This window comes from Pogona vitticeps, chromosome 1, assembly GCF_051106095.1.
Source record: "Pogona vitticeps strain Pit_001003342236 chromosome 1, PviZW2.1, whole genome shotgun sequence".
NCBI lineage: Eukaryota > Metazoa > Chordata > Lepidosauria > Squamata > Agamidae > Pogona > Pogona vitticeps.
In genome coordinates, this window is record NC_135783.1 from 279,277,796 (window position 1) to 279,292,107 (window position 14,312).

The window sequence follows — 14,312 nt, forward strand, 5'->3', positions numbered from 1 at the left end:
AATCATAAGGATCCATCTTTTTGCACCACTGCCAAGCCATGTGCATAGCCCCCCCCCCCCGAATTTGTTGCTATACCCAGTGTGCACAGATGGGATCTATGTCTATGACTTGAAGGTGCTTTGGTAAAGACCCCACATAAAACTATATTAAATTATGAGGATCCATTTTTATTTCACAGAGCCACCTTTTACCATGATCCTCAGTCCAGCCCAGGACACCACACTGCCTCCCCACAGAAAGAACAGCTTTGTAGGTTTTTAACATAAACTTGCGCTCAGTTCTCTCTCTTTTAAAAGTTACACAAAAGAGTTTTGATTTAAATTTGAGTTAATGCTTTTGTTATTATTTTTTTCATTTCTGTCTTGCCTGTGTCACATTATTATTTATTATTAATTTTTTAAAAAATGTCCACAGATCCTCTTCCTATGCCAGGAAAAGTCGAGCGGACTCCAGCATCCTCTGGGGCTGCAACAGCGGCCAGCCCAGTCAAGACACAGAAAAGCGAAAGCTAACTCTCCGGTCGGTGGGGGAAGCCTGTAGTCACCACAAAGGGCGAAACGCAGCCAGGAAGGCACACCTAAGGAGGCGCCCCAGGAAAGGCCCTGCGGCGACCTCGGGCGACCCCGCCAGGCAGCTCCTCCCGTCACGGAGGCGGGACGGGGCGGAGCTCAGCCCCTGCGGCCTCTTTGGAGGCTTTGCCCAGTGGTTGTTGCCACCTCCTCCTCCTCCTCCTCCTCTGCCCGGCAGCGCCGGCCGCTGTTTCCGCTCGCTGCGTTGCTGCCGCTGCTCCCGTTCCCACCATGGAAGAGAGCGCCAGCCCCGAGAGACAGCCTTTGCTGCCGCCGGCTGCTCCCCGCCGTGACCGAGGGCGAGGACTTTTCTACGCTACCGGGCAGGGCGGCGCTGCCCCGGTGGGGGAGGACGCGGGAAACGGCGGTGGGTCCGCGGCCTCCTCGTCTCCCTCTGTCGGGCGCGGTGAGCCGAGGGGATGGGGTGGGCGGGGCCACTCGCGTCGCAGTCCTCCCCGTGGCTCCTCGGAAGCTGATGAGGGTCGGGTTCGGCGGGATTCGGACAAGGGGAGGCAGGAGGTTGAGATGGCACATGGGCATCGCGAAGGGGGCGCAGGGATTTCTCACTCTCAGTCCCAGGTTTCGCGTGGAGTGGTGTGGGAAGCAGGCGAGGGGCTGAGCCCTCAGTCCGTTCAAGGGCTGCACTTGAACCGCGAAGCCTTCCCAAAAGTGCCTCTGAATAAATACAATACAGGCAGTTTCTTCTCCCTTTCGTAGCTCGACAGTAAGAGATAACCTCGACCCGTTTCCAAAGCAGGAAGAGGATCTGTGTTGGTTACGTGTTTAAGGGAGTGGGTCCAGTGCTTCCTTCCTTCCTTCCCCAGCCTTGCCCACTGAAACACTGGCCCTCTGAAGTTAGGAAGGAAGCCAAAGAGAAAATTAAGCTGTAAAACCTGCGCAGACCTTGAAAAAGTTACTTTTATGGACGACAGCTTCCAGAAATCCCCTCCCAGCACTGGACTTTAGTCCAATCTGTGCCATGAAGCTTCTCCCTGGTGGCTGTCAACAGGAAGGTTCTCACTGAGGCCACAGTCCTGGTGGACTTCATAGAAGTTGAGCCACACGACTGCTTGCTTGATTGTGTGTAGGATGCCAGCCTCTGAGCAGGCACTCAGGGGACCATTAGATGATACAGTGGATAACTGTGTGTCAAGGGCTGTGGTGGACTTTGTGCATTGGATCCAGGCCAAATCTCTGCTCTTGTGGAGATGAGTCTATCTAGCCTCAGCAGTTCTTCTTTTTCTTTGTTTTCTGTTTTAAATTTTGTTTTATAGTCCTTTGTCTGTTAAAATTCAAATGCCACCTGGTTTCCTTTCATGGATGTGAGGTTTATCTGTCTTGCAATTCCTGCCATTTCAGGGTAAAAGCTCCCTTTAGCATTTCCTCTGCTTTTGATAATGAGGGTTGGCTGAAGACAGTAAGCAGCCTGGATTGAAGGACAAGATGTCTCTCCCCCCCCCCAATCCTCTGTTCATGTGGAGAAACTAGCTGGATTGGTAGTTGAATTGTATACAATATTGGTTGTTGTGGGTTTTTCGGGTTCTTTGGCCGTGTTTGAAGGTTGTTCTTCCTGACATTTCGCCAGTCTCTGTGGCCGGCGTCATCAGACGACTTCAGTCCTCTGAAGATGCCGGCCACAGAGACTGGCGAAATGTCATGAAGAACAACCTTCAGAACACAGCCAAAGAATCCGAAAAACCCACAACAACCATCAGATCCCGGCTGTGAAAATCTTCGAGAATACATTGTATTCAAGTGTTATTAATTGGGGATAATGTCAAAAGACTACAACCACAAGCCTAGTTAGGTTTTTGGGGTTGTAGCCCTGTTAATCTGTTGAAGCATTTCAAGAAGAAACACAAAACAAAGAAATAGACACTGTGGCACTTTGAAGACATGCAACTTTGTAAACTGCAACATGACTAAAAGAAGCAACAAAGTAGTTAAGGAGACCCAGGAGCGGTTGTACCCTATTACAGTGGTGCCCCGTATAGCGAGGTTAATCCGTTCCGGATTAACCCTCGCTATACGGAATCATCGCTAAACGGGTAGGGGAAAGGTATTGGAACGCATTAAACTTCGTTTAATGCGTTCCAATACCTTCGTTACTTACCCATTCAGCGAGGATTCCAGGTGCCGGCAGCCATTTTCGCGCCTTCGCTAAGCGAGGGCAGGGCGCGAAAACGGCTGCCGGCAGCCATTTCCGGGCTTCCGGCGGCCATTTTGGAACCCCCGATCAGCTGTTCGGCGGCTCCAAAATGGCCGCCGCAATACCCGATCTTCGCAATGCGGGTTTTCCCCATTGCGAAGATCGGGTATGTTTCCGTATAGCGATCCCGAAAAAGGGATCGCTATACGGAAACCGCTATATGGTGCACTCGTTAAGCGAGGCACCACTGTATACTCTTGGCTCTTTTCAGACGGGCATTTGTTCCACATTTGGGTGCATTGTGGGGTGGATGGGTTCCTTCTTTTTTCTGGTGATTGCATAGTGTAATTGCTAGAGTAGACCAGTTTGCCCCCAGAGAACCTTTTTGAGCTCCTGTCAGGGGTTTCTCTGTTTTTTTTTTTTGGGGGGGGTGAGTTGGTGTCCTCCAGTTTGGTCTGTTCCCAGCATGTGCAACTGCTAGAAAAATACCAAAATCCAGCCTTGTAGCTGTAAACTGCCAAGGCTCTTTCCGGAGTCAATTTCTGGTATTGTGAAGTGACTTAATAAATGAGCCAATTCAGGATATGGGCAATTAAAAAAAATTCTTTGCCTTTATGTGAAGTGCTGATTGAAACCGCGGTAGCAGGCACTTTCTGTTTAGGCACTACACACAAAGATGTTTTTTAAAATGTAATTTTCAGTGCACCAGCGACGGTCCAGTCTAGTAGAGGCCTTGCCGTCATCATCATCATAGTTACACTCTCACTGCCTGGAAATAGGATTGTTTGGAGTTGGTATACCATTTGGATGCAAGGATTGCACCAAGTGGCTTAACAGTCCTCATCTTGACCTCAAGCAAACCTACTTAGACTGTACCAGTCCACACCACAAGGCCAGTGTGTTTGCACCCTTAGTGGCTTACAATTAACTTTTAATGTTGTGGATTCATCCTTGAAGCCTACCCCTATTTTTTCTGAAGGAAAACTGCCAGCATCCAGGAGATCAAGGCAGTGAATGAACTGATAGGATGCAACCAAACAAATCAGGTCACTGTAAACAGCAAAGATATGAGGCCACTGACTGAATCAGCGATCAGTTCGCTGGTATGTGCATGTATCATTTGAAATGTAAAATTGGAAGCTGAGCAATCTGTAATGATTTTCTCAATCTGTCATGATTTTCTCAAATTGTATATGTCTTTGAAGTTTTGTTTGTAAGAGACAGATATAGAGGGCTAGGGGAGAAGTGGGGAGCCTTTGGCCTTCCAGATGTTTTGGTCTTTAATATCCAGCTTGGTCATGAAAGGTTTCCCTGGACTTGGAAGCTCCTCCCCCTAGAAGTGGCAGTGCATAATAGAAATACTCCTTAAGTCTTTTGGTCCTGATGTAGGACTTGGAGACCAGCTCACCAGGAACTTCTTCACAAGCCTCATTGAAATGAATAAAAGGGATTTCAGGTTGTATGCATCCTACGCATACATCCTTCTGGGTCTTCTTGGGGAAACAGATGTTGCTGGATTGTTCTGACATAGATTGCTACTTGTTCTTGCTTGTTCTCTTTGAGAGCGATGCTGGATCCAAAATATGGAAAGTACTGTGATGTTTTGTTGCAGGAGTGGCTGGTTTCTGCTGTCCTATTACTCCCCATGCTTATTTCCCAATTTATACTACTCTGCTGATTTATGTATACATACTGTTTTTGGGATGTATGCTGCGGGAGAGTAAACAGAGGGACAGGGCTACTTAAGGTGTTATCTTTTGGAATCCTTTATTTACAATTAACTGTTTCTTTCTCCATTCATATTATAAAAGAGTTCAGTAAAGACTTTACCATGTGAGGCAGTTTTAACCTTCAAAAGTATACAACCTAAACATACCTATTTTTGAGTAAGCCCCATGGAAACAACTGGAAGTTACTTCTGAATAAAATATGTGTAAGGATTGTATTTCACATGTTTTTTTTTTTAAACATTGAGCTTCCCTACTTTAAAATGTAGATGTGATTGGAGCTGAAGATCAGGAAAGGAAACAGGTGGAATTATGAAGTTCCTTGCTGCAGCCTGCCTGTCAGGAAACAAATTGTTCAACAACAATAATTAATATTGCACATAATGTACAAACATGCAACACAACATTTAACAATAACTTTAATATTGTCTGTGTGTGTGTGTGTGTGTGTGTGTGTGTGTGTGTGTGTGTGTGTATGTACATCAACATAAAACTCCTCAAAATAAACAATGATTAAGAAGAATTAACCAGCTGTTAAAAAACAGCTTAAAAGTTCAAAGAAAATACACTGGTTGCTTACCTCTCCCTACACCCAACAACTACGGCTCCAAGTTGAACAGAAAGGTTTGCAAATTTCTTCTAAGTTTGCCCAGCTCTGGTTCCATATGAAGATGCTGGAGGAGGGAATTTCACAGCATCGGAGCCAAATGCCCGAAGCCTGGAATTTGCCATCTTAGTCCAAGGGACCAACAAAAGTCTGGAATCATGATCAACAGGCTAACTGTGTGTTGCCCTTTATGTATTTTCAAAGGTATGGCTGGTCACGCTGGCAATTTAAATAGATTTTTCTTCATTCTGTTTAAAAATCAGGTTGAATTCATGTGGTATTGACACCATTGGCTGCATTTAAACTGGTTTTGGCATCTGCACTGCTGAAATTGACTCATTTCCACAAGACCACATTAAATTGAATTAATTTCAGAACCAAAGTATTTTAAAAAGTTCTGGCCAGCCAGTTGGAAAAAAACTTGCTTTGCATAAAAATCAATTTCACTGTTGCATGGTGTGAACAATTAAATCTAAATCAATTTAAATGACGCTTAAATGTGGTTCTTATTGTCAGTATGACCGCAGCTTGTGTTACTCTGTTGCAGCAAACCAACCAACCAACAAACCTCCAACAGGAGTCCTGTGATATCTTTAATACTTATACATTTACTGTGGCTCAACTTTTTGTAGACTGTAGCCCACTTTATCCAACACATGAAACATTCACATAAAATTATGCTACATTTTATATCATCCCAACCACTGGCCATGCTGAATCCTGTACTGCCTGGGATATTCTAGAAGTTTTAGTTTTTTAAAAATTGAAACTTCTCCCTACTACTTCCATGCCAGTAGTGATGGGTAGCTATAGTGATAACAACTCACTTACTGATCTTCATTTCCCACCTACCAATAAATAGCCTGTTGATTTGTGATGTCAAAATGACAACAGAGATCTTTATATTGCCCTGGCATACTAACTCCATCAGTCTGTCCTGTGTTGCTTTTTGCTAGTTGCTGGTATCTATAGAGAATAACCAATGCTCTTTTTTGTGTGTCTTGTGTCAATGGAGTGATCTGAAATTGTACAATTGGTACTCTGTTTAATACAGTATGTCATTATTAGCTGATCATAATCCTCACTGTACAAGAGTTTCTGTTTCCTCATATTTATCCAGTCTGTGCCCTGAATCCAAAAGGATTGCCCCACAGATAGAACTGTTTCTGTCAATGGAACTAGGGAGGGACATTTCCCATCTGTCCTGGCAGAGATCTGTGTATCTTCAAAGTTTGTTGCAGAAGGCTGGGAAACGTCTTAGAGCAGTGTTAGGTGACACGAGGAATGTTGGAGGCAAGTAATGGAAAGATAGTTCTGTTGGACTAAGATGGTAGCATGTCACTGGATTTAAACTTTTGTCAGTTCATCTGTTGCTTATTACTTGTTGATATTTTGCTTAGCAGTGGTTAATATATTGATTATCCTCTTGCAGGACAGTGGTTGTGCTCAGTAAGATATGGTAATAGTCTAAACTTGTCTTAGATATTTGCCACCAGTAGTAATGGATCAGGTTGCTAGAGGTACTCTAGAAATTATGATCCATACATATCCCACATTCCTGTTCTTGCTGGAACAAGTTTTGCCTTCTGTTCTCTGTGCGATGGACACCGGTTCCTGTTGGGGAACTGTTAGGTTAGTTAGTAGTTTTGCTGGGAACACAGAAATGATCAATGTATTTTGAACCCTTCAGTTCCTGATGACCACGATCTCTACTTCAATCAAGCTGTAGTATTCATTGAAGATGCAATTCAGGTAAATTTGGTCTGTCTCTGATCTATTAGATGGTGAGTCAAACACAACGTTTAAATTAACGAAAGAGGAATAATGTATCTGATTTGTTCCTCTGTTCTGTTTCCTTTTGAGCAGAGCTTGAAAAATTACTTCTTAAAGAGAATCACTATTGTTACTCATCACAGTCTTTCAAATTTTACCTATGAAATTATTCAATGTGCTGTTACTTTTTATTTCTTTTTAATTGTTTTTAGTAGAAAAAGTCTATGTACAACATTAAGAAGATGGCCTAAAATTTTGGGGGAAAAGCCTTCCAAATCTTCCACCAATAGTAAATAAAAATTATTAGGAATTTTTTTTAAACTTATATACCACCCAATGATATTACCCGTCACTATGTTACTGTCAAAATTTATTGTTCATTAGTTATATCCAAATTTAGCAAGTTATAGGTAATATTCCCGCCAACCTAGCAGTTCAAAAGCATGCAAATGTGAGTAGATAAATAGGGACCACTTCGGTGGGAAGGTAACAGCGTTCTGTGTCTAAGTCGCACTGGCCATGTGACCACGGAAGATTGTCTTCGGACAAAACGCTGGCTCTATGGCTTGGAAACGGGGATGAGCACTGCCCCCTAGAGTCGAACACGACTGGACAAAAATTGTCAAGGGGAACCTTTACCTTTACCTTAGGTAATATTGTTACTTCAGAGGGGTTACTTCCAAGCTCTGCTTTAGAGTTTTTGGTTTCTGGCACAAACATTTGCTGTGCAATACTAGGATATCTTGGGTAATTGCGGAGGTGTGTGTGTGTGTGTATGTGTACACACGTGTACACATATGAACCCCATCCCTCACTTGTAATTTTAGAATTTTGGAAAACCATGTTTTGCATGATATTTTAAAGAACCTTCTACTATGAGGAAACCATAGGTCAGGGAAGACATTTTGTCATATAGTTCCTTTAAGTAAATGTAGGAACTAAAACAAAACATGTTTTATCAAAAGAATTTGCTCCCCATCACATTCAGATGCACATATGAGCCTGGATGACATTCTAGACTGATTGCATTGAGCAGTAAAACTATATACCTACCAATTTCAGAGCATATCTGGTATGTCTTGTTCCCGGTTCCCTGGTAACTAACTAAAAGAAAAGCTGGCTAGCAACTGCATGCTTTGTATTTAAAGAATGCTTTGATTCAATATCAGATGTTTGATCCAATAGTAGATGTTGCTTTCAGTTAGTCTGTCATGGGCCATTTGACATCATATGGCTTGGCTTCCACATTTGAGAAAGAGAGCAAATGTGATGTTTTATCTGTGTATTCGCGAAGGCGATAAAACATGTGATGTTTTATCTCTTTGTCTTTTGCCTCTCTAGTATCGTTCCATAAATCACCGTGTGGATTCTAACTCCCTATGGCTTTATCGACTGTATTATTCAGATGTTTGCCAATGGTGAGAACTGGGGAGGTCTTCTAACTATTGTACTTCGTTGGTTGTCTCTGATGCTCACAATCACTGCTTTTTCTGTGAACCCTTTATGGCTTCTTTCAGTCCTGGACATTTTTCTGTGACATGTTTCTAAGTTTGTTTAGTTGTTCTCCAGCCTCCCTCCCCAACAGTTTTAATAATGGTGTATCCTAAGATTTTCCCCATCCTCTCCTTCAACTCACCATCCCTGTGCTCATAAAACTGAATTGGGGGAATACATAGGGCTTTATTTTGAGAGTCTGCTGTTGGATGCTGATCCATCAGCAGACAACCCTATCTGGACACATCCAGTATTTTTCTCTCTGGTACTGCAAATGGGTAGGCTGGAGAAAAAGACTTGTTAAATTATGTGCCACTGTTCCTTGAAATGCTGTTGATGGCCACGTATAGACAAGGGAGACTTGTATTCATCTTCATCTCCCCAGTCAGGTGAATACAAATCTTGCCAACACAGGTGCCCAGCCTGATTAATGTTTCCCCCGAACCCGCTGGTCCATTTACTGCTCGCTGTACAGCATGTACAACCAGCATCGCTGACAGTGTGCCAATCGCGGCAGTCCGTGCTTGGTGCTGCCCCACCTCCCTGCTTGGCTCTTGCCAATCCAGCAAGGGGGCAGGATGACAAGTATCCCCACTTAGCTGCTGTGTGGCTGGCTGAGCAGGGAGGCGGGGCTGTGCCAGCCAGGCTACTGCCATGATTGGTGTGCTGTTGATACTGCTGGCTGCATGCGATGCACGGTGAGTGGTAACTGGACCAGGGTGGGTGGGTTCTGGGAGTGGGTGTTAATCAGGCTGGCCACCTGTGCTGGTGAGATTTGTCTTTTTCTCCCCCAGGAGATGAAGATAAATCTCACATGTCTACCCATGGGTAATAAGAAAATAAATTGGGCCCTGCAGGATCAGACCAGAGGCCTACCAAGTGACAGAAGTGTATCTCTGATAATCTAACTCATCATTCTATAAAATAAATGTGGAAATGTAATGTTTCCGAGCAGTGCACAGCCTAGAACATGTTCTGCTGTGAGGAGGACCATTACCACAGAAAAATATACCAGTCACAATTTTAAATACCTCTCTGTTATCATGGTGGTGTGACAAGAGCAGTAGCAATATTTAATAACAGTGTTGGCTGTCCTTTCTTCATGGAGTTCATTCAATATATTTTCTTCTATGAGCAGCCCATTCTAACTTTTCAATAATGTTCATTAGTCGCATCAATGCTAAATAATATTCCAGCCTGAGCCTCTTCTCAGCAGATTTCCACTCATGGGATGTTCTGACCAGGAGGAAAAGAAGAGTTAGCTTTCCCTCCCTCCTGCATCCCACTGTTGCCTCTTCCCATGGACCAAAGAACGGAGGGAGTCCTCTAGGACGTTGTAAGAGAAACTGTGGGGAAAGTGGAAATGTCAAAAGTTGCTTGTTCCACTTCTCCAGGTGGGGTTTTCTGCTGCATTACAGACCCATCTTTGAACAGAAGGCACCCTTGAATAAGGGAGTAATGTAGTATATGGACCAGGCAGCTGTTGGTATAGTTTGCAGCAATGTGTGCAATTACAGTCACTAGAAAAGACATAGTAATGCTTAGTTAATATGACCTCTAGGTCCCATGTAGTGTATAGGTGTATACAAGGTAGTCACAGTGCTCTGGATATAGAGCAGTAACTCTAAATCTTAGTTCACCAGGTGTTCTTGGGCTATGACTGCCAAAATCCTTGGGTACTGACCACACTGGCCTCAGCTTCTAAGAGGTGACGCTCCATAAAATTTTGGGATCTAAGGTTAGAGTTCACTGATGTAGAAGAAAATGTTGCATAGTAAGACAGCAGGCAACCTTTAGTTAACTAATTACTTGTGTCCCTGAGCCTAAAGCATTTCATAGATGCTATATGAATATCTTGACTTCTGCTTTATTTTATGTTCTCTAAATTTGGTCGAAAGAAACTTGTATAAAGGTCTCGATCAGCTCGCATTGCACTAACACTTCTGGGGGAGAGAAACTATTATTTTTTATGTAAGGGTGTAAAGAGAGACCTATTAATTGCCTAGAGAGACCTATTATTATTGCTGGATTTTTCCTCCTAAGGTAACTTTTGCCTACTTCTGATGATAAGAGAATTGGCTCATTTTACTACATAGTCATTTATGGTAAGATAACTTTGAGGGCCTTTCTTGCTTTAATTACCATATTTCTGCTCTCTTGACCTCACAGGATTTTGATTGCCACCATTACCCTAATCCTGGCTCTTGCTTTCATTGAAACACCTTCTTCGCTTACCATCACGTCCGATGTACGATATCGTTCAGAGGCCTGGGAACCTCCTTGTGGCCTGACTGAAAGTGTTGAACTCCTTTGCTTCATTATCTTTATAGCAGATGTCTCTGTAAAGGTTAGTGAACCCTCAGGAATATTTTAAAGCTGTTTAGTTAGAGGCATATCTTGTTTTTCCTTCACTGTCAGAAAACAAGGGGGCAACTCTATTTCAGTATCAATCTCCTTGGTTGCACAGGGATTCAAACCAGACTTTAAGGAGCTAGGTATGCTTTGAAGTCTGGCTATCTGTGGATAGTGAAGTGAGTCAGTTTTTACATCTTCCACATTCTGCTCATTTTGCTCTTAAATTGTTTCTATCTCATATATTGGAAGTAGGCAAAATGTGGCCAGCGGTCTGTATGTGGACCCACTGGGACGGAAATGCATCCCCAGCATCTATGGTTCCCTTAATAGGTGTATATAAGCAGGAGGAAGATGTGGAATGTAACAGAAAATGTCACAGTTTCCCCTTCACTAACCCTGTCTATTTGTTGAGGCGATACTTCAAATAGACAGGGGTGGTGAAGCGAGAAGTTGTGAGTAGAAGTATATGAAAGCTGGTACGAAATAAAACTCGTTGGCCTTTGAAGTGCCAGACTATTGTTGATTTTGCTGCAACAGAGTACAGAGTGACATGGAAACTCTTTCCGTAGTTGTTGCCACATGTGGCACACACATAAGGAAGGGACACTTCTACTGTAATATATTTAGCACAGGATTGTGCCAGTGGGGTGGTGACATTAACCTCTTGTCCCCATAGCAGAGTTTGTTATCATGCTGACATCGCTTTATGAAAAATCACTCTGCACTCTTAGTATGATTTTGAAGGGATTGTTCAAATGTATACGAAAAATAAGTGTCTGGGAACACAGGAAGATGTGAATGTTAGTATGTTGAGGATTTTTGTAGGCCTAAAAATGTCTCTCCAGGGGCTTAAAGAATGCCATGGAATCTTATTTTTGAAGGTTTGGCCTTATGCAGTAAATATATATAATCTGATGAATTTAAGGGTAAAAATGTGGTGTTTTTCTTTTGTGTTGTCTTTGCCTTGTTTGGTGCACCCAGCAGTATTCTCCACAATGCCCTGGGCAGTGGTTAACAAGCTTTATCCCATATTATGTCTTTGCGGCTAAGCTCACAAAATGCATTTGAATTGCCATTCCCTTCCTATATTTCCATAACAGATGGATCCCAGGATAATTCTGATTCTGGACTGTGAGTAGGCAAATGGTTTTTCTGAAAAGCCATCACAGGAAAGAATACTCCAATTTCGCAATGACTGGTCTGGACATTTTGTCAAAAAGCATATGAAAATGAGTCATATATATGAGTCATTTTCTTTCCTTGAAATATCTTATATATGTTACAGTGAGTTCAATGTTGTTCAAACTTCTGTTGCTTCATCAGAGTTATCTCATAGGATGGGAAGAATTTCGGAAAACCAAGTGGCTAGTAGCGTATATCCTGGTGCTTTTAGCCTCCCTTGCAGATTGGACTGTTTCCCTGAGTTCTTACTGTAATGAGGTAAGGTATATGTGTGCGCATGTGTGTTTGAGAGAGAGAGAGATTGGAAGTTGTTTGATTGCTTTCTCAGTGTTTCTAGTGTCAAGTCAGAGTGGATATCCTCTGTTTATACTCTTATACTCCTCTGCCTATATAATCTTGTACAAGCATAGTTCATCTCTACACCATGATATATATTTTTTTCAAATCCTGGACTTCTCTGAGAGCTCCCTAGCCCAACACCATTTATTTGCTCCTCATAACAACCCTCAGTGGTTGGTAGGGTTGAGTATCGATGACTGGCCCAAGGCTACCAGGTGAACTTGGTGACGGAATGAGTACTTGAACTCGGTCCTTCCCTGATTCTTATTAAACACTTTTGACTGCTAGCCCGCACAGGTCTCTGCTCCATGCACACTAAGTTTCAGGAAATGGATCTCTGGAGGATGGAAGAAATTGCCTTAGGCTACGCAGGCTGGCTTTTCTCCCCAAGAGGCACAGCAGGAAATTGAACTTCCAATCTCTAGCTTGTATCTAACTCACTTATCAACGGCAGCAGCAGCATTTTTCATGTCGTTTAGCTTCTGTTACCCTCAGCAGAGTATAAGATCTTATGAAAGATAGGATCGAATAATCTTATCCCCTCATTTTCTCTTGTCAAAAATCTGCCTGCTCTCAAATGTTCTGTGGTCACCCTCTACAGGTAGTTGTATTTTGCAGAAAGCTTTTGTTGTTTTTCAGGACATGGTGAAATCTTGCAGTGTACAAGGAAGTACTGTCATGGGGAAATGTCAGGTGAAAATTAATTCTGCAGAGACCTTTTCTTAAATTTAATAAACCCATTCTATGGTTTAAGTTGTCCTGGGATGGTGCATGTATCTTTGCTAACAATTGTTCTTGTTGTTGCTTTCTGTTAATGTGTTCATTTTTAAAAACTTCTGTTAGAAGTTGGGTTGTTTGTTGGATATTTAAAATTATTAACACACCACAGTGACTTGTTTATTGGTCATCACCACCTCATGTGGGAAATAAATTGTTGAAGAAACTTCATTTCCCCTCGATGCTCCTACATGTTCATTCCATGTTCGGCCTTGTAATTAAACAATGATTTCATCTCCATTAGACTGAGACAGCAATCCTAATGGACTGAGCAGCAATTCCTATCCTCAGTCTTAAACACAGTTTCAGACCTTAGGGGTGGAGAAGATAGATTTGAACTTGCAGGTCCTCACAGCCACAGCAGAATTTTCTGTGCTGGTTTCCTTCATGAGATGTTTAGAATTCAGATTAAGATACTGTATGTTGTTTAAGAGTTGGATGGGAAAGGAGAGGAAATAGATTTGCAGTATCCACAGCCCACAGGTCCCAACTGAGCCCCAAATATCAGGGAGCATTTAGACTAGCAGGAGGACTGGTTTCAATGGATGTGGGGTTGTTAATGCCACAGTAGTTCATTTTAAGAGAGGGAGAAGCAGCTACTACCAAACTCAGTTCCCTCTCTGCTGCTATGCCAGAGCATAGAGTGATTTGGAATCAGTTGGAAGCTCTAAAACCAGGCCTCACTTTGTTTCAGTCTTTTTGAAATCACAAGTTTGCTCTCTTGAGGTTGCATGTTTATCTGTTCTAATTGACTGAAACGCAATTGTTAGTTCCTGGCATAGTCTTGCCAGACTTCCAACAATTCAGTGATTCTATATTAGTTTGACTAACAATTGGAATTTAGCTCTTGTGTTTTGCGAAACTAAATTTTATTGTTTGATTCAACTTACCCTACAAATTTAAGAATACTCTGTTGGGAAACAATTGATTCTCTTGGTTAGATGCTGCCTTTTTTTTCTTTCCATGATGACAAAACAGAATTTCGCCTCCTTAAATCTTAGAATCTGAGAATAAGACGAATCCTTCGACCATTCTTCCTCCTTCAGAACTCTTCAATGATGAAGAAGACATTAAAAAGCATTAAGAGGACATTGCCAGAAATTGCAAGGTAAGTAAATAATTCAGTCGTTGTATTCAGCCAATAGTTAAATTAATAAAAACTGCAAAAAATTAGGCCATTCTTCCCCAAATTGTGTTATCCACTCTTGAAGGAGAAATGGAGAAAAATGGACTGGCTGGGTAAATTTCCATCTCTGGAAGATTTTAACCAGAGCTGGCCTTCCTGTACTCCCCCTTCCACCCCCTTTGGCTTAATTCATTAGATTGTTATAATTTTCAC

The 14,312-nt window shown here is 42.5% G+C and overlaps 1 protein-coding gene across 3 annotated transcripts in view; it reads left to right on the forward strand.

Moving 5' to 3' along the window:
- The first annotated feature begins 579 nt into the window (after positions 1 to 579).
- TPCN2 (two pore segment channel 2) overlaps positions 580 to 14,312 on the forward strand; it is a 49,959-nt gene continuing 36,226 nt past the window's right edge. The window contains exons 1-7 of one of the 3 annotated variants that reach the window (XM_072985908.2): positions 580 to 976; positions 6,744 to 6,805; positions 8,168 to 8,244; positions 10,490 to 10,667; positions 11,999 to 12,115; positions 12,836 to 12,889; positions 13,975 to 14,081. In XM_072985908.2, the coding sequence (XP_072842009.2) occupies positions 802 to 976; positions 6,744 to 6,805; positions 8,168 to 8,244; positions 10,490 to 10,667; positions 11,999 to 12,115; positions 12,836 to 12,889; positions 13,975 to 14,081 (770 nt within the window). In that variant the 5' untranslated portion in view covers positions 580 to 801. The remainder of the gene's footprint in view (positions 977 to 6,743; positions 6,806 to 8,167; positions 8,245 to 10,489; positions 10,668 to 11,998; positions 12,116 to 12,835; positions 12,890 to 13,974; positions 14,082 to 14,312) is intronic. The other 2 variants (XM_072985909.2, XM_072985910.2) reach the window with 2 other exon arrangements.